The sequence below is a fragment of the Bemisia tabaci genome, chromosome 5, assembly GCF_918797505.1.
Source record: "Bemisia tabaci chromosome 5, PGI_BMITA_v3".
Taxonomy (NCBI): Eukaryota; Metazoa; Arthropoda; class Insecta; order Hemiptera; family Aleyrodidae; genus Bemisia; species Bemisia tabaci.
In genome coordinates, this window is record NC_092797.1 from 48,184,544 (window position 1) to 48,205,585 (window position 21,042).

The following is a 21,042-nucleotide window of genomic DNA, read 5'->3' on the forward strand; positions in this document are numbered from 1 at the left end:
AATCCAAGGTGGAGGAAACCATGGTAGGTACAGCCGCGGTGGTTAACGGCATAGGTCGTGTTTTTTAAAGGCGACATCTCCATTAATATTACAGAGAAAATAGATGTTCGAATAAATCTTATTCTTTTTCGCTGATGTATATACTTAAATATAAACGCGATGCTATGAGTAGCGCAATTGAACCATTACCCGCTTTTTGCTCTCAAACTTTGAATTGCTACCAACGATTTTTTGGATAATGCAGAATGAGAGAAATCCGCAAGTTATTAAAAAAAATCAAACATATTTTATTTTCAACATCATTAATTACAAACACTGGCTTCGCTGCACAACGCGAGAAGCCTCAATCAAGAGGCTGTTTAGAATCATCCAAGGCAAAATGATGTTGATAAGTGTTGCCGTTTTCAAAATTTGGGTGATCGACACTGGACGCTCGCGAGCTACCTCTGATGGCCCGGCGAACCGGTTTTGTGGATCCATGAAATTTGGCCACAAACTTCAACTCAGCGATCATCTCATCCTTGAATGATACCTGTGATAAAGGAGACAAAGTCAATGAAATAATCAAAAGACGAGATAAAGTAAACATTCACCTTTCGACCAATATTGACCAAAATTGTCCTTTGTACTGGCATATGAAGATCCAGCGGGGGGCATACGGGGCATACGGGAGGAAGAGGGGAAAAAATAAAGGAACGGAGGGAAGAGGGAAGGATGCTTTTGATTGGGTAATTATTCATCACGAAATGGGTTCAAACTTACCTTATTTTTTATGCATTATCTTCGGTAAATCTTGCATTATCTTGGCAGTAAAAAGAAACCGAAATTTTGTGTCAAAAGTAGAAAATTGAGTACCTTAAGAGACCGATTAATTTTTTTTTTTATTATTTCTTTCTTGTTACATCGACCAAATCTATAGGTTGATAATTTGCACCCTGCTCGTTCAAAATCAGGAGCGATCCACCAGGATTGAACCTGCACTGCGGGACGATTATTGAAAGCTTAAATCAGCGCGCGCTGACACCGAAATGCGATATATTGTATGGTTAAGCTAGGGCTATATCTTGGCTTGCTGTAAATGAATTCTCAGAAGTATAGTGCTAAACTGAAATATGTCATCATACAATCCTATTTGTAGTGTTCGAATTTATATATCGACGGTGCAAGTCGGCAATCACATAACTCGTTTGCGGTGTCTGAAAATCTCCGCCTCTACGTCATTTCTTTAAAGGAGAACAAATTTATATTATTTCTTGAAGTTTTTGCAGAATTTTCTTCGCATTGAGAAGAAAAATCATGACAGTTTTAAAGAATTGCCGTTGAGTAGTTTTCCATTTAAAAAATAAAGTATGACAGGAAGTCTGCGACGTCGCAAACCGAGTTATGTGAATGCCGACTTTCACCGTCGATATTCCTGTTTGTATCATCTTGACCTGTGCCACGGTCGAATTTTTTCGACTCTTCATGTATGAATACGAAAAAGAAAAGAATAAAATAAAAAAGTATCGACTTAGATTCAATAATCGGATCGCTGTTGGACTCGCATCGGTGGTAGTCGGTCTCGGTTGATTCAACCAAAAAGGTCGATCAACCAAGTCATTTTGGTTGATCGCCCCCCCCCCCCCCTCAAAAAAAGGTAACGCAAAGTTACAATAAGGACGGAAATTTTAACTACGTATGAGTGATTCTCTTACATGTTCGTTGACGGAGACTCTCCATAAGTGCCACGTCATCTCGACAAGTGCAAGGACGACTCCAACGACGACACCAGCCACCAAGACGACGAACACTCCACCGACGTTGTCAAGGTCCAAACCTTCGTCCGTGGCATCTTCTTCTCCCCCATCTTTGGACTGAAAAGCACACCATGGAACCATTAAAATAAGGCGTAAAAAATATTTATTGTTGTCAACCTTGCAGCCAATTTACAGTAATTTTTCTTGCAGCAACCTTATCATCGACGATCGGTTGCCCAAGCAGGTTTTTGATTTGGTTCCTCCCGAAAGGCGACGGCGTGGACGTCCTGCGAAAGGTTGGCGACAAGGTGGAGGAGGAGATGAGGAGGTGCCAAATTGCCTGAAGATCTCTGGGAGGATCGGGGGTGATAATGGCGATTGGGCGTCGCAGAGCGCGAAGCAGCTGCGCCGTGCATTGCCGGATCCAGCGAATTGACAACATTGTTTTTCTCCATTTAAGCCTATGAAAATGTATCGATTCTTGGAAGGGCCAGGTGCTCCGACAAGAATCGATTATTTAACATAGGTGTAAATGGAGGGAGTCCGGTGTTGCCAAATTGCTGGATCTGCCTCTGGCCCTGTGAAAGCTGCTTCACGTATGTAACCTTACAATGATTTCTGATTTACCGTGTAAAGTGTGTCATGTTGCCAATGGCCAAAGTGAAAAACAATGTATCTCCATTGCGGTGTTTCAAAATTGCCGTTTTTATTTCATTTGTTCAAAAAGAAACGAGCCATAACTTTTTAGCTTCAATTTCAGATAGAATTTCCCGCGAATTTCCGAAGAAAAATCAAGAGAGGATTCAAAAAATTACATTGACTAGATTTTCAAAGAAAAAAATAAGTGACAGGAATTCTACAACGTCACAATCGGAAATACGTGGTTTCGCACTTCAGCCATCGGGCAATGTGAACTTAATACGGTTTTGTCTGAAATGACGTCAATTTTAGCGTACTGAATACTCCTTATAACTTTTGTATGCATTATACAAATTAGGTGACTTTTGTTGATGTAGCTAAATCAGTCAGTTTATTTAAATTAAATCTGTAGAAATTTGCAGGAAATTCGACTCCGAAAATTAAGGCGTTACTTCTCTCCTCAGTAAAATGGCAGCAATGTTATATGAAGCATAAAAGTAATCGTATCAGCATTATTAGTACCTCGATCAACCCGTGTGAAGATGATGCGACGCAAAGATACACGACGATGTCAGAATACCACTAATCTTGCACGATGGATGTCGATGTTGCATATACAAAAAAGTGAAGGCGCCCTGGTTTTCCGCGCGACGGACAATTAATTGCGACACATGTAAGATCTCGCACCTTCCCAATTTGCGTGTCGTTATAAAACGTGCTTTCATAGGATCGCTCCATGTACCCTTTGTCTTCTTTTCCTACCGCGTTGTACATATGTGTGACATGCATTTTCCTCCGTGGTCGTTCAGCAGCTGCGGGAATAATTTCATGGTTGCACTCATGAAGAATAGTGGCATATTATGGCCATGAAAGTCTTATTGCGCTCCTTCCTTGGTACGCTTCCATAACGAACATGCATGAATGAACTTGTTCAGTAATTTTTAATTCTTCCTTTTCTGACGAGGAGAGAGTACATTCGGCTCACCTGAATTTTCCTGAAAGTTTTTGAAGTTGAACATAGCGATTTCTGTAAGCCTCGATATCTCCTCCGCCATACTTGGAAAAGTCACCGGTAAAGCCTTCGTAAATTAGTTTTACAATATCTCAATTTTTGGATATTATTGTGGAAATTCGGTAGCCAGAACTGAGAATCTTGGCTCCTGGCGGTGAGATTTTAAAGTTCTGTATTGGAATGGTTAAAACTCAGCGCCCGGAGCCGCAAAGTTAGGGTCCCTTTTTACAAGTTTGGACCCCCATATGTACTAGACGATGGCTCAATTTTATTCCTCTGCCTAAATACCAGAAAAACTACAGACTTTTCTCAATTTTTCCCCACAGAATGGTGTTGCATTGTAAGTGTTGAACTTTTTTCCGAGCTTCTGACGTTCCCAAATGTTTACAATAATTTTCCCGGCAGCTATTTGTATAGGCATGATCACGAAAGTTAGGCGCAAAGACAATGTCTGTTCCGATTGCCGCATGGAATTCCGAAGTGAAGTCATTCTAATAAATGAAACTAGAATAATTAGTCTTTTACCCCCCTCAGTCTTGTACTGGTATACGCTTAGAGAAAAATTTTTTTCACTCTAATTGAAAAATATTTGGAATTTCTTGGCTTTGTTTGCCGCGCGAAATAGTATGGTCTCAGCACCATTTTTCCACCTTGTTATTTACATGTTGGGTCATTTCTGAGTTTTTTCCTTGAACTATTACAAAAGTAGATGAGCCGCTTTTTATCATTCATGTATACATTACTATACCTAACATTGATTACACTCTGCCCATTTTCACCTTGCGCAACAAGAAAACTTTTAAAGTTTTTACATATTTCAGAATGACAGCGTCTGGATACATATCAGTGAAAATTTCTCCTACAAAGGTGAGAAAACTCGCAAATAAACCAAGGATGAGCCCTATAAAAGCTGACTGTAAATCATTCAGATCATATGGCTTTGGCTCACCACCCTCTGCACCTGTACCCTCAGCTGAAAAAGGCATTACGTAGGTATCAAATTTCTCTATCATTCTTCTCGTGTGCCCAGTTTCTAGATTTTGATAAATTATTCGATTCAATTTATCATAGAGGAAAGAATTTTTCAGGAATGGAATCATTACCGGATACGTAATCAGGCACTCTTGCATTAAATGATACTCAATATTAACGGGCAATCCTTGCTTTACAAGGACATTTTCTTTGCGGTTGGAAGAGAATGGTACACTGATCATCATAGCATCCATCGCAGCCATAGAGAGAATATTCTTCTCAATCTCCACAATGCGATTTTTAGTAAAATTAGAATCTGCATGGGACCTATCATCCTCAATGAAACTAAAATAATTAAGAATGAATTCCGTGAATTCTGCTATAGCGTAAGCGTATAAATTAGCTACCAATTTGGCACTTAGAATCTCCGATTGGTTTTGCAGAGAGAACATTTCCTTTCCCAATGAAACATCACCATACATTATTTGAATGAGCAGCTCTGATTCCTCCAAGGCTTTCAGTGAATCTAATTCCGGATACAGAACTCTTTTACTGAGAAGCGTTGTCATGCAACCCAAGAAAGCATTAGTTATGATGAATGCAGAAAAGCTGAAAATTATAAAGAGGGCTTTTTCCGTCAAAAGATGGCCCAAGCGTAGGTTTGCTGGGCTACCACACATGACGTACGCGTAAACAGTTAGCAGAGAAGATGAGTTTCTGTAAATTTCAACTTCTGCGTCTGGGTAGAAGAAGTAAAATACTTTGCATTGTAAGTAATGGAAAGTGCCCAGAATGATCCAGAAACTAAGAATCGTAAGGAAAATGAGAGTCCATACGAGTGGCGAAAAGCTTTTGAAAATCACTAGACCTTGTGACATAAAACCACTATGTGGAGTTGCAAAGCACAGAGATCTCGTATCAAAGCTGACTGAAAAATCATACCTGGAGTAATTAGTTCCTTCTAAACTTAGTCCGTACTCAAACGGCTGCAAGTCTATGTCGAATTTCAAGCCTGCCTCAGTACCGTAACGCTTGAATTGGTCTTCCATGTAATTCGTAAACGATGGGTACGTCAATGTGCAATTTATAGTACGATTTAAGTCATTCAATAATGCTTCGTCCGATCCAACCAAAATGGTTGAGGATGAAGACGGAATAAGCATCCAAGTTTTACGTTCACATGTAGTGTAGAATGTGCTGATTGATTTTCCGTGCATATCGTTCCAAGAAAAGTCGAAAAAATATTGATCGGTCTCACTTTCAGTTGAGATGAGTTTTTCCATGAAGGGATCATATCTTTCACAACCCTGCGAGTGGCAAATGACTGATCTTAGTCCTTTAAAAAAGCGCCAAAAAAATTTGAAACAGAAAACCAGCCTAGCGACCGGGTCTGTATCCACAGTGTACTTTTGCATTCCATTTCCCGTTTTTAATAATGCTGTATATGCCACGTGATTGTGAATCGGGTCGAAATTTTTCAAGACGAAAACTAGATAATTCCTAGAATTCCAAATTTTATTGATGTACAAACCTCGAGTTGCATTAAACACTCGATCGCTTAGAAGCGAATTGGGCTCCAATTCAGCTGATGATAGTCTCAACTCTTTACTGCTTAGCTCTCCCCCTTCCGTCCATAATGAACGCCCATCTACAGTCACGCAGTACAGAGGTAAAGTACCTTTCGACTGATGTTCTGTTCTCATTTTATTGTATCTGAGACTTTTCGTGTTTTCGCCGTTTTCTTCCATGAGTCCTGGTTGGGAGACTGAGTAAAAAATTAAGCTCATCAGCTCTCTCATATCGTTAAGAATGAATATGATATTTTTGCCATGATCGGTATTGACAGCAGTGGTCAGTTGAGTGTGGTGGGATATCAAAATGGTTTTAATGGAAGCTTCATGCAAGCGTTGATTAAAGTCCTCGAAAGAGGGTTCGGCATTCAGTCCAACCGCGTAAAGGTAAAATAAGTCTTGTTTTGATTCGTCGACTATGCCTCGACATGCGTTGAAAGCTACTGAAGTTAAAGGATCCCTTTCGCTCTCCGGAGACAACGCCAAAATCTGAATGGTTTGCGTAACGAGGGAAATCAGACCAACTTGGAGATGATATAAAAAAGAACATATATGCATGATTCGCTTGCAAATACGAACCCTTGTTCCTCACTCTGCGAAATTAGGAGATAGGAAGAATCAGGTTCTTCTGGCTCCCTTACGCTTGTTTTTCAAAAACGTATTGTGCACCCTTATACAGTGGCTTTCGATCCGATTGTCTTTAATAAAAGTATAGATTTAATCGCTTACCATTAGAATGTTCCACTTGAGAAACAAAATAATTTAACCTCGGAAGAGTATCACAGTTCTATCTGAGCTTCTAACAAGATTGAATTTTTATTTTAGACTCTTTTCGTAGTTATCCTGATAACCGTGTCACCCGTCTTGGAAATCTTCAACAAGAGTTTTTGTAAAGGTTGTTTTGTGACCTTAATAGTTACAGCGAGGTCGAAAGTTTTATTTGTATATTCATGTTCAGTAATTGCATTTTTACAGTGGGATTGCACCGCATTTGAAATTCTCGTAGAGTTCTCATTTCGGTGAAATTGCTGCGCGATAGGTTACCTGAGTGATTCTTGTGTTGTTTCCGTGTTTCCGATCGATTCATGTCGTAAATATTTTTGACCTATCAGCTATTGACAAAAAGCGATGCTAGCTGAATCACTACATAAAAAAAGGGCACATGTCCAGAAAACCAAATTATTCAAGAGACACAAAAAACTGTTTATTTCGTGGTAGATATTTTTGGAAAGTCGTTATGTTTAAAAAAATATCTACCACGAAATAAACAGTTTTTTATGTCTCCTGAACAATTTGGTTTTCTGGACATGTGCCCTTTTTGTATTTAGTGATTCAGCTGTAAGGGTGACTGATTCGCATTAAAATGGTTTGACACTGTGGCCAGTAATGGTTACTTTCTGTTATTATACAGGGTGTCCCAGACCACCTGTACCAGGCCTTTTTTCCGTTGGTTTGGGTCGCACGAAGTCAGGAACCGCGGTGTTGAACAGGGCATCAACCACAAGGAATCCAATTATCATAATCCCGAAGCCCCCCTAGCCCCCCTTGGCGTGTACAGGGGGGGAATTCGTGGTATCCATATTGAAAAGCAACAAAATTAAATTTTAAAACACGCCTGACAGTTCAAATTGACCCACTCAATGCCGAAAAGTTTCCCCCTGAAGAGGGGGCCGGTGTCCCGTCCATAAATTGCTCATCGATCGCTAAACTGACGTAAATCCTGCGGAAAACGATGGCATGCTAGTGAACTAACATCAAGGAATCTGAAATTCATGGTCTCAGTGCTCCCCTGCCCCCCCCCCCTCCCCGATCACCCGTGGTACCATCTTTTTCCGGAGAAGCTAGGTCAATTTCGCGACCAAAAGGGAATAATGGAGGGAACTACTGTTCCCCTCTGTAAGGAATCATTTTTAGACCTAAAGTGGATCGATTTTGGATTTTTAGGGGTCAATTTCACGTGAAATTTTCCGTACCTAATTTTCAATTATTATGCATACGAATTGCAATTCTATCGGGAACCCCGACTTTTAGGATCGTGACCCCCTTTAACCTCCCAAGGGGGGCTGGGGGGTTTCGGGACCATGAGATTCGGATTTCTAGGGGTCGATTTCCTATTCCGGCCCCGCGGTCCCTGACTTTTTACGACCTAATCCGACCGAAAAAAAGGCTTGGTGCGGGTGTTCTGGGACACCCTGTATATAAATTTCAATAATGAGTTCGCGGATTCAGAAACAATGAGAAAAAATACCCGCGGATGTGGTAAATTTGAAAAATCACAATACAGTCTACGCACATTGTGTGTTAAAAAGTGGATTTTAGAACTTTTTAATGTGCTTAACGAGATTTTTGTGAAATTTGACCGACAATGAGTTTTCTTAGTTAGCTATATCCCTTAAGTGCAAGAGACCCATTGTCATTCTTTAAAAGGCGCAAGTGACTAAATGTCTCATAGTTAGTACAATTTGAGGTAAGTACACATGTACCTAAGCGTGAATTATGCATAAGCATGATGCAAATAAGAGTTTTCAAGCCTTAAGAATGAGTATACGCTTATTATTCTACCGATCCTATTGACATTCTTTTTTCAGGGAGTTTGTTGCGTCACCTGATGATAAATTACGTCTTTTGTCTCGCGAACGTTATGCTGTGACCCACATAAAGGTCCCAATTATTTCGTGTTCTTGATCCCAGAAAAACAAAACAAAGGCTTTGAAAATGCGTCAGCTCTCTTGGATTTTTGTGAAAGCTTTGCACACTGCGCACTTTCTCTTTTGATCCCTCGTTTATACATTCGCACTGACTAAAATAATGAGCGTTGGTATACGACCTGTATACTCCCACGTTTGGAACTTTCAGATCTATTTCCAAGTCTAGGAAATTGATCGGAGAGAATTTTCATATTGAGGCCACTTTTAACTGTTACAGCGGAGATCATTAAATAGAAAGTATACGCACAGTATATATTAATCCCTGATAAAAATGGAGACTAAGCAAACCAGTCCCTTTATTCGGAATGGCCAACATTTTAGTTGCCTCAGTTAGTGCTACCAAATCGCTTAGTGGCCTTAGTTGAAACGATCAAACTTTTGGGGAAAGTTGCAATGACTTTTGCGGCCTGTTAAATATGTTGGTCCATACAGTTGCTTGCAAGTGCTTCCAAAACATGGTGCATACAAATTTCAGACTAATCATTCATTTTCCCAAAAAATGTGGCGATTTATGTGTGAGCTATCTACGTTGACGGCAGCAAAAGATCTCCATGATCAAATCGTTACTTAAAACGAATAGTACTTAAAGTCGAAGACCTGAAGAAATAAGTTGCGGATACGAGGATCTGCATTTGAGAGCTCAATTTTGTTACTATATTCAATGGTAATGTTAGTAATCGTAAGATTGTGAGGAGCAAAGATTTCTATCAGTATAGTCAGAATACTGTATTAGAGATTGCTTGACGTTTCTCGATGAATTTTCATTAGAGTTGCTGTAAACTATGTAATACCGTGCCAAAGATTTTTCTGCGTCTTTGCTCCAGTCTGGGAAATTAATTTACTTCGATTTTCTTCAATGAATACCCAGCAGTTTTCCTGGAAATTACACTCAATTAACGAGAAACCTCGCAATCGACGGAAATGATTCAGATCGAAATGATCATACCTACTAATAGCGCGGCGAATGGAATGATTGGTCGCAAACTTACTTTGAGGTAAGAAGCATCTCAAATTAGTTTTCAATCAAGAAATTAAATTTTCTTCGGTTCCTTTACCTGACAAGCTCCACCGCCTCGCTTCTCTTTCCACCATTTTTTCTTCAGCTGCGTCAAGACTCCTTTTTCTTGCAGACTCAAAACGTTGGAACTCAAAACATTTCGATAGTAAGAATCTGTAATTCAAATATTATGATAGTAGAAAATCACATAAATCAACCTAGTATCATTCAAGTTACCATAATATGTAAGCATTTAATTAGCTGAGCATTTAATTTGGAATGCACAAATATATTTTATTCGTTGTCATTTGAAAGATGTATTCGAATTGAATTCAATGTGGTCCGTTTGCTTTTTATTACTGGATCTAAAACTTACTGTAGTACATTAAACTGAAAGCGTTGGAAAGGTCGTGGAGGAGCATCGGTAAAGTTAAATTTTATGACCAAAATAATTTCTTGTTAAGCTCAACAATAAGGAATTTCTTCTTTAGAGGAGAACTTTCTTCAGTACCATATGGAATCAAATTAATGGCAAGCTTTTGAAATATCGACTGTGCAAGCTACTTATACACACAGTCCCTTTATACATGAGACTAATTTTAAGAGATACGTTCTATTTTTATTGCTTATATTCTAAATACAAGTAAGAGGGGATTTTTCTATTCTGCATAATGTAGACACCAGCAAAGGTAACTTTGCAGTACTAAAATCAGTTTTGAGCTCAAGTTAATAACTTTCATTCGAAGATCTCCTCATGATAAGTTTTCATCCAAGACGCGCAGATGTTGATAATTTTCTCAAGTTTCCAGAAAAATGGTAAAGAAAAGACCTAGTTCTGAAGGAGGCTCTTTGCCGTCGGGAACGAAAGTTCTTTTTCCCAGATGATCACATTTGGACCGAGTTTAACAGAAAGGAACCAACTTACATAAAACTGAAACTCAGAAAAAGAGGTTCGAAATTTCATTTCTCCAGTAGGATCAATGTAGAAAATAAACTTTAACCCCCCTAAAGACGGCCTAATTGTTTTTTCTCGAATTAGAGTTTTTGGCAGGAGAGTATATATGACGAGTAGAACTCAAAAGCATTCTTAACTCAATTTTTTCGAAAATGTGGGTTGGTTCCTTTCTGAAGAACTCGGTCCAGCTATCAGAGTTTTCCCATTCCTTATCAATTGAAGTTTTTTAAAAAGCATTCCATTTCCAAAAGAATTGGTTCTTACTTTTCCTCATGACGATTCCATAGCCCTTGTTATCGAGAAGTCCTCCAACTTGGGACAGTTGACACTTGCGCTCGACCTCATATTCGATGGAGGTCGACTCCATCAGGAAAGCGTAGTCCTCGTTCACGACTCTGTCCACGCCCTCTTGGTTCGAGTTAGTCATGACCTCTGGATTTGCCTCCATATACTGCCACATTCTCTGGTAGGTCGAGTGGTTTGAGTCCTGCATCAGTAATTTTTATATTAAAATTTCAAAGTTTTATGACGTACAGGGAGATCTAAAAGTCCCAAAACATCACTGTAACTCCTGAGTTTCTTGCCCCTTTTCAAGGTGGTACCTTTAACATTTTAGGGCTTCCCAAACATTGTTTCCTTTGACCTAGGAATACTCACAAAATTGCAAGTCTCTATCACAATTAGATCCAAAGTTACAAGGGCGATGCCTGCAGGTGTTGGTTGTGCGGGAATTTTCGATCACCCTGTATAGAGGGTCCCTCGGTCAAACCGCCAAGACTCAGGGCCGTGTTGTAAGAGTTAAATACATACGACCTAATTCTGCATGAAGTTTTCTACTAAGGTGCCCTCAGTGGGAGTTACGGCCAGCAGGCTGATTATTGAAATTGCTAGACAAAGCAATAGACAAAGAAGACGACGGAAAAATGAAGTGATCCGATCGGTTGAAATTAGTGATTGTTATAGACTAAGGGGGAAATGATGGACTACTATAAGGTCTCCCGTGGGTTGCCGATAGTTAGTCTATTACTTAACTCCTTTGTCCATTGCAACTGCCAGCTTTTATCGGCAGGGTCGCTCCCTTTCCTCTGTGTCTCCTTGGTCTATCGCTTTGTCTATCAATGGCAATAATCAGCTCGCAGGGCCTCCAAGCTTTCGAGAAAACCATTGAATTACTCAATTTTGTCGACGTTCATGGACCAAAATGTATGAAAAATAACTGCCTCCCATAATTTTTGGCGCTGAACTCAGCCCTGTCTTTCATAATTGCAAAATTCCCTGATTTATCATAAAACATACTGTTTCATTTCCTTACGACAGTAGAAACGCCCAATGACACCAAAGTTTTGAGAGGAAGCGAACAGCTGAACAGATCACATATCTAGGGGTCATGATGAAACGAATGCTGTGTGAAAATAATGGAACGTTTTTTCCAAGAGCACAAAAATAGACAGGGAGAAAGTAGCAGAGAAAAGTCGAGTAGTCGGCCGGTCTGGATCGCAGAACTTTAGTTGCTGCCTCACACTTGAAAGAGGAAGTTGTGTTTCCCGTAACAAACGCGCATTTCCGTGTAAGTTTTTGGCTTTTCAATTCTCTGAATACGGACCCTGGAAAGAGAAGAAAACAGAGTTCCTCTTCTGTCTCTCATCCGGTAGTAGCTGCTTTCAATACTTTCGTCTTTGACGGCTCAAACTGTAGAAACGGATTTGACTCTTTTTCAGAGCATCTGAATGACGACGGAACACCGAAATGTTAATTCTCGTGTGATGGGAATGAAACCAAACATTTTTTAAAATTTCCTGGTTGAAGAGTGAAACACGCCTTAATTTTAATGTTGTTTCCATTCAATTCTATGTCTCAAACTTTGAACTACTAAGTTAAAGTTCACTCATTCAAACAAGAGAAATTACACATCAATGCAACATTTTAACTAAAAGTTTAATTTAACTAAATTTTTATCAATTCATCAACTTCGTTTGATTCTCAAGGAGGTTATTAAAGTTTTGCATTTCATTTTAGCTGCAAACTGTACACTGGAAAAAAAACACATTGGATCTAGAGTCCAGACTCTTAAAAACATCGACAAGAAAAAATACTCTTGATTCAATCGGATTTTTGCTTAGATCAAGAACCAAGCCTCTTAATTTGAGCGGATTTCCTTTTGATTTAAGCAAAACTCTGATTGAATCAAGAGTATTTTTTCTTGTCAATGTTTTCAAGAGTCTGGACTCTAGATCCAATGTGTTTTTTTTCCAGTGTAATGTTTTAAATGAAACTGAGTGAATACATCACGTCCTGACAATTATTTTCCTTCATTACAATTTACTTACCGCAGAGCCAGCTTTTTTATAAACTAGTGATCAACATAATTTGAATGCTGCCACTCATTGCAGAGTTTCATAATCTTGCCAATGAAGTTTTTCTATATATTCTTCATTCAAAAAGTACGTCACGTTCAAGTATGAACCAGTGGCGTCGCGTGCTTTGCGATATATCGATTGTACTGCCATTTAAACCTATGGGAATGGATCGGTAAACAGGGTGTTCGCAGCGAACACCTTAATAATCGATTCTTTACCATAGGTTTAAATGGTAGAACAATCGATACATCGCAACTCACGCCACGCCACGGGTATGAACATGTACGTGCTAAGTGGAATACAATGATATTTTTAACTTAGGCAGCAGCAAAATTGTCCAAATCAGCACTACAATGCGAAAGAAAAAATCAAAAGATGTGAAAACATACCAGGGTATGAAACAGCGGCAAGGCGTGAAAAATCGATTATCGATATCTCGCCATTTGAAGCTATGGTAAAGAATCGATCATTAAGATGTTCGTTGCAAACACCTTGTTTATCGATGCTTTTTCATGGGTAAATATGGCTGATCAATCGATATATCGCAAAGCACGCCACGCCACTGGTATATGAAATAAAAATAAAAACGCTTCAGCGAACGTTCAAGCATGGAAACAGTAAAGACAACACATAACAGGGATCAACACGTTGTGGGTCACTCGCACGTATTCATTTTCTTTCTCGCAGGAATCGCGAAGATAATGTCTACTCTACATCGTCCGAGACCATTTTCCACCAGGAAAAGTCCATTTTCCTGTCTCACGATGAAGATAATGATCTCCATCATAAGACGGCAGGGACTCTCATAAGTTGGTGGCAGTGGCGTGGCGTGAAGGATCGATTATCGATATGTCGCCATTTGAAGCTATGGTAAAGAATCGATTACTAAGGTGTTCGCTGCGAACGCCCTGATAATCGATCTTTTTCCATAGGTTTAAATGGCATAACAATCGATATATCGCAATTCACGCCACGCCACTGGTTGGTGGATCTGTTCTGTCGTCCACAGGAACAACGCCGTAGCTCCATCAAAACTTGGGCATTTTCTTTCACACATAGTGCTGATACCCTGATAAGTATTGTCTACCTAACTCTTGCATACAACTAAGAAAAGTACATCCTAACGAGAAATTCTATTTAATTATTATGTAACCTATCAAAATTTCTTATGTTTTTTACAGAAAGGTGTACTTCCTTTAAACAATCATTGAAGTGGTTCTTGTACCTATGAAGTTCCAAAACGACTTTATATGAAGGTGAAGGCAGAACAAATGTTAATTACCTATCAACTGATAAGAGTTAAACTAAGTTTAACTAAATTTAATATAACTAAATTAAACTTCAATGACGAATTGTGCAAATATTACTTCCTTTGAACAATTTCTTGACTCACCTTAAAAATAAATTTCAATGTATTTTTAAATGCTTTTCCTGAAGCTTTGCTGATAGAGGTAACGCTGCCACTTAAACTTCTCTCAAATATGTAAGTTGAAGAACGCCTCCCGTCACGACATGCACATTTCACAAATGGGCGTATTTCTACCAAACAGACCTATGTGAAGGTGAGAAATATGGGGTGTGCTCGATAGTTCTCTGGCCGTAAGAGTGAACGAGAATAATGAAGCGCCAGTGACGTCAGCGGCAATGATCGAGCCCGCGAGCGGGGGCGCGATCTTCGTCGGGGGGCATTAACTCATGAGCCCTGTTCACAACGCTCTCGTGCCATGCCCGCGACTCATGAATCCCGCATTCAGATGGCACATAGGTCTCTTTGATAGAATGTAATATCCCGCTTTTCCAATTCTTCAAAAGGAATCACGCCCACTTTACATTGCTTCTTATGCAGCTTCGACGAGCACACCCCATATTTCTCACCTCCACATAGGTCTGTTTGGTAGAAATAGTCCAAATATGAAGAGGGAAACTGTTACATAACCACACACGACCTGGTCACCTAAGCCACGGTCATCGGAATTCGGAAACGATGCAAGAATAGTGGAGTGCATTGTTCGGAGGAAAAATAAAGAAGATAACACAGAAAACTATTTTTAACGTGTTTTAAAACTTGGAAGCTTGGAAGCGTTTTTAATTTACTCAGCGCTTTGTTTAGATGCGTGTTCCTTGTAAGTCTAGAGGTGAAGTCATTGTAGTTTCTGTACTCATATTCGATTTTAGAAGCCGAAGTGAACTTAAGTTTCTTCCTTCAGTTTTCTAGTTTTTTTAGAGAGTGGAATTTTTCCAAGACACAATTTTTTTTTAAGTTATATCAGGGATTTTGTACAAAATGACGGTGCGCGCGATAATGCTCATCCTGGCCGTACTTTTCGCCACGGCAACATGCAACATCCCTGAGGATCCCCTTGGGCAAAGTTCCAGCTTGGAGATCGTCCACCTGTTCTACGGGCAGTTCCCTGCTTGCATAGCCGTATCCGCGTCCGGTCGTAAGTTCTCCTGCTACCCGGCCGGCTTCGACGCGCAGAATACTAACAACGGAACCAACAACGCAATCCAAGTCTCAGAACTCACCACTTTCGATTCCGAAACGCCCTACCCCAACGCATCCATCAACAACCCACCCAACGGCTCCATAGACTTCTCAGGTCCAATCCCCCGAACGAAGGGTCTATCCAACTACTTTCTAGGTAAAAATGTTGACATACCACCATGAAAATCTTTCCAAAATAATTATTTTCACACATCACCTGTTGACTTTATTATATTTTATTTATTTCAATTTTAAGTTAAGATGAACAGATGATTTTCAGAATCAATAGGGGTAGATTCCAGGGCAATATGAGGCCGAAACCCATCTAAAGTTTCTAATCAATGAGAAACCTTGGTTAAATGAAGAAAGCTGGCTCATTTCGAGATCGTTACGTGCTGACGATGTAAAAATCACGGAATTCGACCCAGTTTTCTGGATATATGACTATATGAGATGGAAAATGGAAAGTTACCCCTTAAATGCCCAAACCAGTCCAATTGACCAGAGGCTTACTATAAACACATGCCTTGCGGCTAGTATGGGGCTTGCGCATACGAGCTTCAGATAGAGCTTTGCGAATACATCCTAAAAAAGAATCAGACATCAAATTGAAAAAAAGAAACAATCGAGTGTTAACACAGGCGAAGAAAGTAAAGACGTAACAGGGACTCATTTTTAAATTTTTCTCCCGAATCTGAATGACACCTCATTGGCATCTTAGAACGGAGCATTCCGTGTTCACGCCTTGTACCATCGCGCCTTCAATTTTGCAGATGTGACACGGACATCCGTCAAGTACGAATAGTTGTATCTCTGCACCGTTATCAAAGCGCATCATTTCCCTTGCTCTACATATTTACATACTGTGTTAGTTTCCGTTTGTCTAATTGATGGTGGTGCCTCAAGGGCTGCGTGAGCAATACAACCAAAGATAGAAGAGATGTAAACGGGCCTCATACTTTTATTTTTTTACGTTTATATAGTTCAATAGAGAATATTGAAAATATTCGACTTTACATATTATTTTTGACGTTTAATACCTAATAGTCTCGTTTTATCAATAAAAGTTAAAACATTTTTTTAGCGGCTCTGGTGCTTGCACTAGAGCTGCTATTCCGGACGGTCCCAGCTGGGGAGTATCAATGCAGCATGTTACATTGTAGAGACCGCGCGTTGGTTGATGGGAATCGGCGCCATTTTCGGCTATGTTCCTTGTCATGACTTTATTTTATTGCATACTGTTTTATTGTTAGTCAATGCTATGTTGTGTATTGTATTTTTGGAATCATGGTGATACAGTCAACAATTCAAAACTTGTTTGTGCTTTTATCTCGTGATGGAAAAAATGTACTTTACGTTCAAAATTTGAAAATTTGAATTTTAAAGTTTTCGCGGTTAAGGAAGCTTTAACCACTGGGTTGGAGCTTCCTAGTCATGTTACTTGATATCAGCTGATAGCAAACAAAGGTTACCAGGGAAACCGTAAACGTCTAACAACTATCGTGGCCATTGGGGCGATTCGACAGTTTGAATCGTTTTCGTTGATTGAATCGACAGTTGTCGGATTGTACATCAATGACAAAATGTGTCTAGGCCCTCATTCTTGACTACAACTACTGCCCCCAGAGCCGCTCTCCGACGCCAATGCGTTGGAGCTTCCTGCTTGTTTAGTATTTGTAAAGGGTCGATTGAACAATATAACGAAAGGTACCTGTAAGTGACATTTAGGCAAAAATTAAGTGAAGTTATACTTGTTTTAGCTTAAAAAAAAAAAAAAAAAACATTATTAGAAAGAATTCAGAACGAGAAAGTTGGACTAGCTTGCAGTTTGTCCTTTTCAATGTCTTTGTACGTCTTTTGTTCTTCATAGCTAATGTCACACGATCAAATCGCGCTATCGATATATCAAGTTAAAATGTTGTGATTAGTCCATCGTCGAATCAGCCAATCACAACACCTGACACTGATATTTTGATAGCAAGGTTTAATCGTTTGATACAAACTCGAGATGGGCAGAAAAGTCGAATCTTTTCTCCGTTTAAGCTCAAATCACTTGGCTCCTTCTCACCAATGGTTCAATTTCTACTCCTTTCGATCACTGTTCCCAGGTGTACAGGCCATAGTCATCGACTTTCTAGACACCCTGTGGGTCCTGGACACCGGCCGAGTCTCATACGCCGGAGTAATGCTAGAATCCTCACCGGGCGGCCCGAAACTCGTCTCCATCGACCTGACCAACGACACCATCACCAGAGTCTTCACGTTCCCGACGAGCGTGGCCAAGCCGATCTCCTACTTCTCCGACGTGCGCTTCGACACCTCCCGCGGCTTCGCGTACATTGGCGACGCGAGCCCCGGGACCCGGGCCAACGCCCTCGTCGTCATCGACTTGGAGACCGGCGATTCCTGGCGCGTCCTGGAGCGAGATTTCTCGGTCACCGCGTTCCCCTACTTCGTCCCCTTTATCTACGGCGACCCGGTGTACACGATACGTAGAAGCTCCAGTGGGGAGATCGTAGGCGTGGAGTTCGTGTCGATCGGAGTCGGAGGCCTAGCGTTGTCACCAGATACTGAGACGCTCTATTACTCCCCGGCTGGTCGTTACTTCTTCTCGGTGCCAACGTATCTTCTCCGGAACCGGTTCACGCCGGGTCTCGAGATCGTCGGTTCGGTACGGAACCTCGGTGAGAAGGGATGGTCGGCGGCTATAGTCTCCGACTCGCTGGGGTTCGTGTACGGCGGGAACTTCGAGCAGGATGGTATATTCGTGTACGACCCCCGAACCGGTTTGGTGGTGCTCCTCGTTCGGGATAAACGGATCAATTTCGTGTCGAGGTTCAGTGTAGGGGAGGACGGCTATTTGTACTTCACGGTCGATCAGTTGAATTTCCTCCCGTCGATGTATCCGGGCCGAGGGGAGCTGGGCAAAGACCGGAGGCGGAAACCGTACGTGGTGTTTAGGATCAAGTTGCCCGGTAACGCGACGAAGGGTCCCGGTTCTTAGAACCAGTAATTACGGTAAACAGTCAGATTGTGGGAGTTATTTTATACAAATACGTTGTCAAAAAAATAATTTTTATCTCTATGAAGCCCCCCCCCCCCCAAGAGTACTCTCAGTTGGAGTTACTGCACCCGCCCCCCCCCCACTCAAATTTAAGGGAAAATCACGAATCTCCCTATATTTTTACGGTGCTGAAATAAATAAAACATTAGATAAAGTTGGGTTCCATGATGTTTAGCTGTAAATTTACCCGTGGCCCTAAAACATCGACACCTCAAGTTAAATGGGAATTTCAGGGGATTTCAAGGGATTTTGAATGTCTCAGAGTAGAAAATGGGTTTCTTGGCCCATGGAGGTTCTATTTTCCGAGCACCATTGCATTGGGTGTAAAAAAATCTAGAAACTTGCCACTAGCATCTTTTCCCCCGCAGTTTGTAGTTATCAAGAGAATGACTGAAACGCCATCGTCTTTACTCTTCCAGATCAAAGACTCTCTAAAACTCCCTGAATTCCTTCTTTAACTTGAGAACACGATATTTTTTAGGCTATGGATAAATTTAGCGCTGAAAATTAAAGGGGGCAACCGGTAGCTGTTTTCATGAATTTTGGTCGATGGCCGGCATCAAAACTAAGAAAAAACAGTTTAGTTCGCACAAACAATTTAGACTTTCGGAAACAACCTTATAGAAGAAAAAAGTCAATTTTAAAAAAATCTGTAAGCACGTATGTAAAAAACACGATTCTTTAATTGTAAGATAACCTTTGGAGGTGAACCGTGTTTAGTTGTTTTGAAATGCGTAAATTTTCGACTCTTTTAGACTGTTCTCACCGTGTATATTGTACTGAATGCAAGTCAGAAGTCGTGGAACGGGTCATTTTGAGGGCACTTACCCGGAAAAAATTTGCTGTTGATCCACCAGCTTTAGCACCGTATTTTATCGTATTTTGATTGGCGAGCTCCTCCACATTCCTGAAGGGCAATGACAAGTCTTCCACGGTCAAGAAAGCGGCCAAGTTAGCAGTGTAGGATGAAACCATGATCAGCGTGAAAAACCACCAGATGCCAGCCACCATCCGCGTTGACGGAGCTCTGCAATGAGGATAATTACAAATTAAACTTAAATTTAATTTTTCAAATTTTTTTGCAATAAAAAGGAGCGTGAGCTTTTCAGGCGAATCGGAGCGGAAAAACGCGGAAAAACACACATTACACGGAAAAATAAAATTACTGATTAAACAATTTTGTAGTTAAAAAAAGTATCCGACATGTTTCAATGTAGATTTTACGATAAAAAAATGCTAACTTAACCGCCCCCGTGGTTAAGTTAGCTTTCCACTGATGAGAAATGTCCATTTGAAACATGTCGGACATACTTTTTAACATTTTAATTGTTAAATCAGCGATACATTTTTTTCTGTGTAATTATCAATAATTTTGATTTTTTTTTTTTTAAAAAAAAAGGGACGACATCAAGGGTACAATAAACTATTTTAACTTCACTGCAAGGACTTTAAAAAATATGTACTTACATTGGCGCGATTTCAGAGCCTTGTTGCATAAGAGAGCCAATAGTGAACCAGAATGAGTTCAAAAGACTGAATTGATTTTCTAGTTCCTCGGGATCCTTGATACAGGGGTAAGGATTATTCCATTCATAAGGGCTGATCCTGAAAGTTTCCAATGAAAAATAGACATCAATAAACTATATTTGATACAAACGGCATCTATTCTTTAAATGTAAAAAAAAATGATGAAATTTCAACTTTTTTTTTCTTCTTCTTCTTGGAGGATGACAATACTTCCTCTCTACCCTAGGGGAGCGAGAAAGTAAAAATCTTGAATAATGCAAAATAAGTGTTATTCTTACTGGAGAACTTTTTCTCCTCATCAATTCTAGAAACTAATAGTAACTCACTTCAAGCGAGCATGGAAAATGATGAACCCACAATAACACGCCTTCGTCAATTCTTTTGAATGCAACTTGCTTCAAAGTAAATGTGTTGGTTCAAATAAGTTATCACTTATTTGAAGCAACACATTTGCACATAAGTTGACAAATTATCACCACCTTTTCTTCCCAGAATTTTCCGAGTTTAAAGGATTTCGTTTCGGAATGATCATGTTTAACGAGTAGGAAATAGGAGTTCTGTTATACTCCTCTTATTTGATGATTGTGCCATGAAAAACCAGAGCTTATGTATTTGAGAAAAAAAGTTCACAATCAAATAAATGGGAGAAGAGGAGAAATTTTTGGAAACATACCTGGCCATGATAAAAAGTAAAACAGAAACTCCAACGTATGCTGCTATCATGTAAATCCAAACTTCATTACTGAATGGTGAAAGGAAAGAGAACAAGCTTGGTGCCAATTTTGTTGGACTCTTATACAGAATACTGATTCCTGAGGGAACAATGAGTGGAAGTTCAAGAATGCATGAGTGAATAAAATTGAAACGGAAGAAAAGGAAAAAACAGTCTTAACCGAGATCTCTATCGTGTAAACTTTCAATGCATGTGCTGTAAACAAAAATCGATCGTACGCAATATACAAGCAGCTGTGATGAATGGATAAGTATAGACTTCTAGAGTAAAAAAATAAATAGAAAAT

The 21,042-nt window shown here is 40.0% G+C and overlaps 1 protein-coding gene across 1 annotated transcript in view; it reads right to left on the reverse strand.

Moving 5' to 3' along the window:
- Window positions 1-263: 263 nt before the first annotated feature.
- Window positions 264-21,042, reverse strand: part of LOC109032450 (glutamate receptor ionotropic, kainate 3) — a 72,050-nt gene continuing 51,271 nt past the window's right edge. The window contains exons 11-17 of the mRNA XM_072300848.1: window positions 20,697-20,835; window positions 19,964-20,101; window positions 19,325-19,523; window positions 10,855-11,077; window positions 9,694-9,809; window positions 1,695-1,853; window positions 264-532 (exon numbers count right to left, since the gene is read on the reverse strand). Coding sequence (XP_072156949.1) covers window positions 344-532; window positions 1,695-1,853; window positions 9,694-9,809; window positions 10,855-11,077; window positions 19,325-19,523; window positions 19,964-20,101; window positions 20,697-20,835 — 1,163 coding nt within the window. The 3' untranslated portion in view covers window positions 264-343. The remainder of the gene's footprint in view (window positions 533-1,694; window positions 1,854-9,693; window positions 9,810-10,854; window positions 11,078-19,324; window positions 19,524-19,963; window positions 20,102-20,696; window positions 20,836-21,042) is intronic.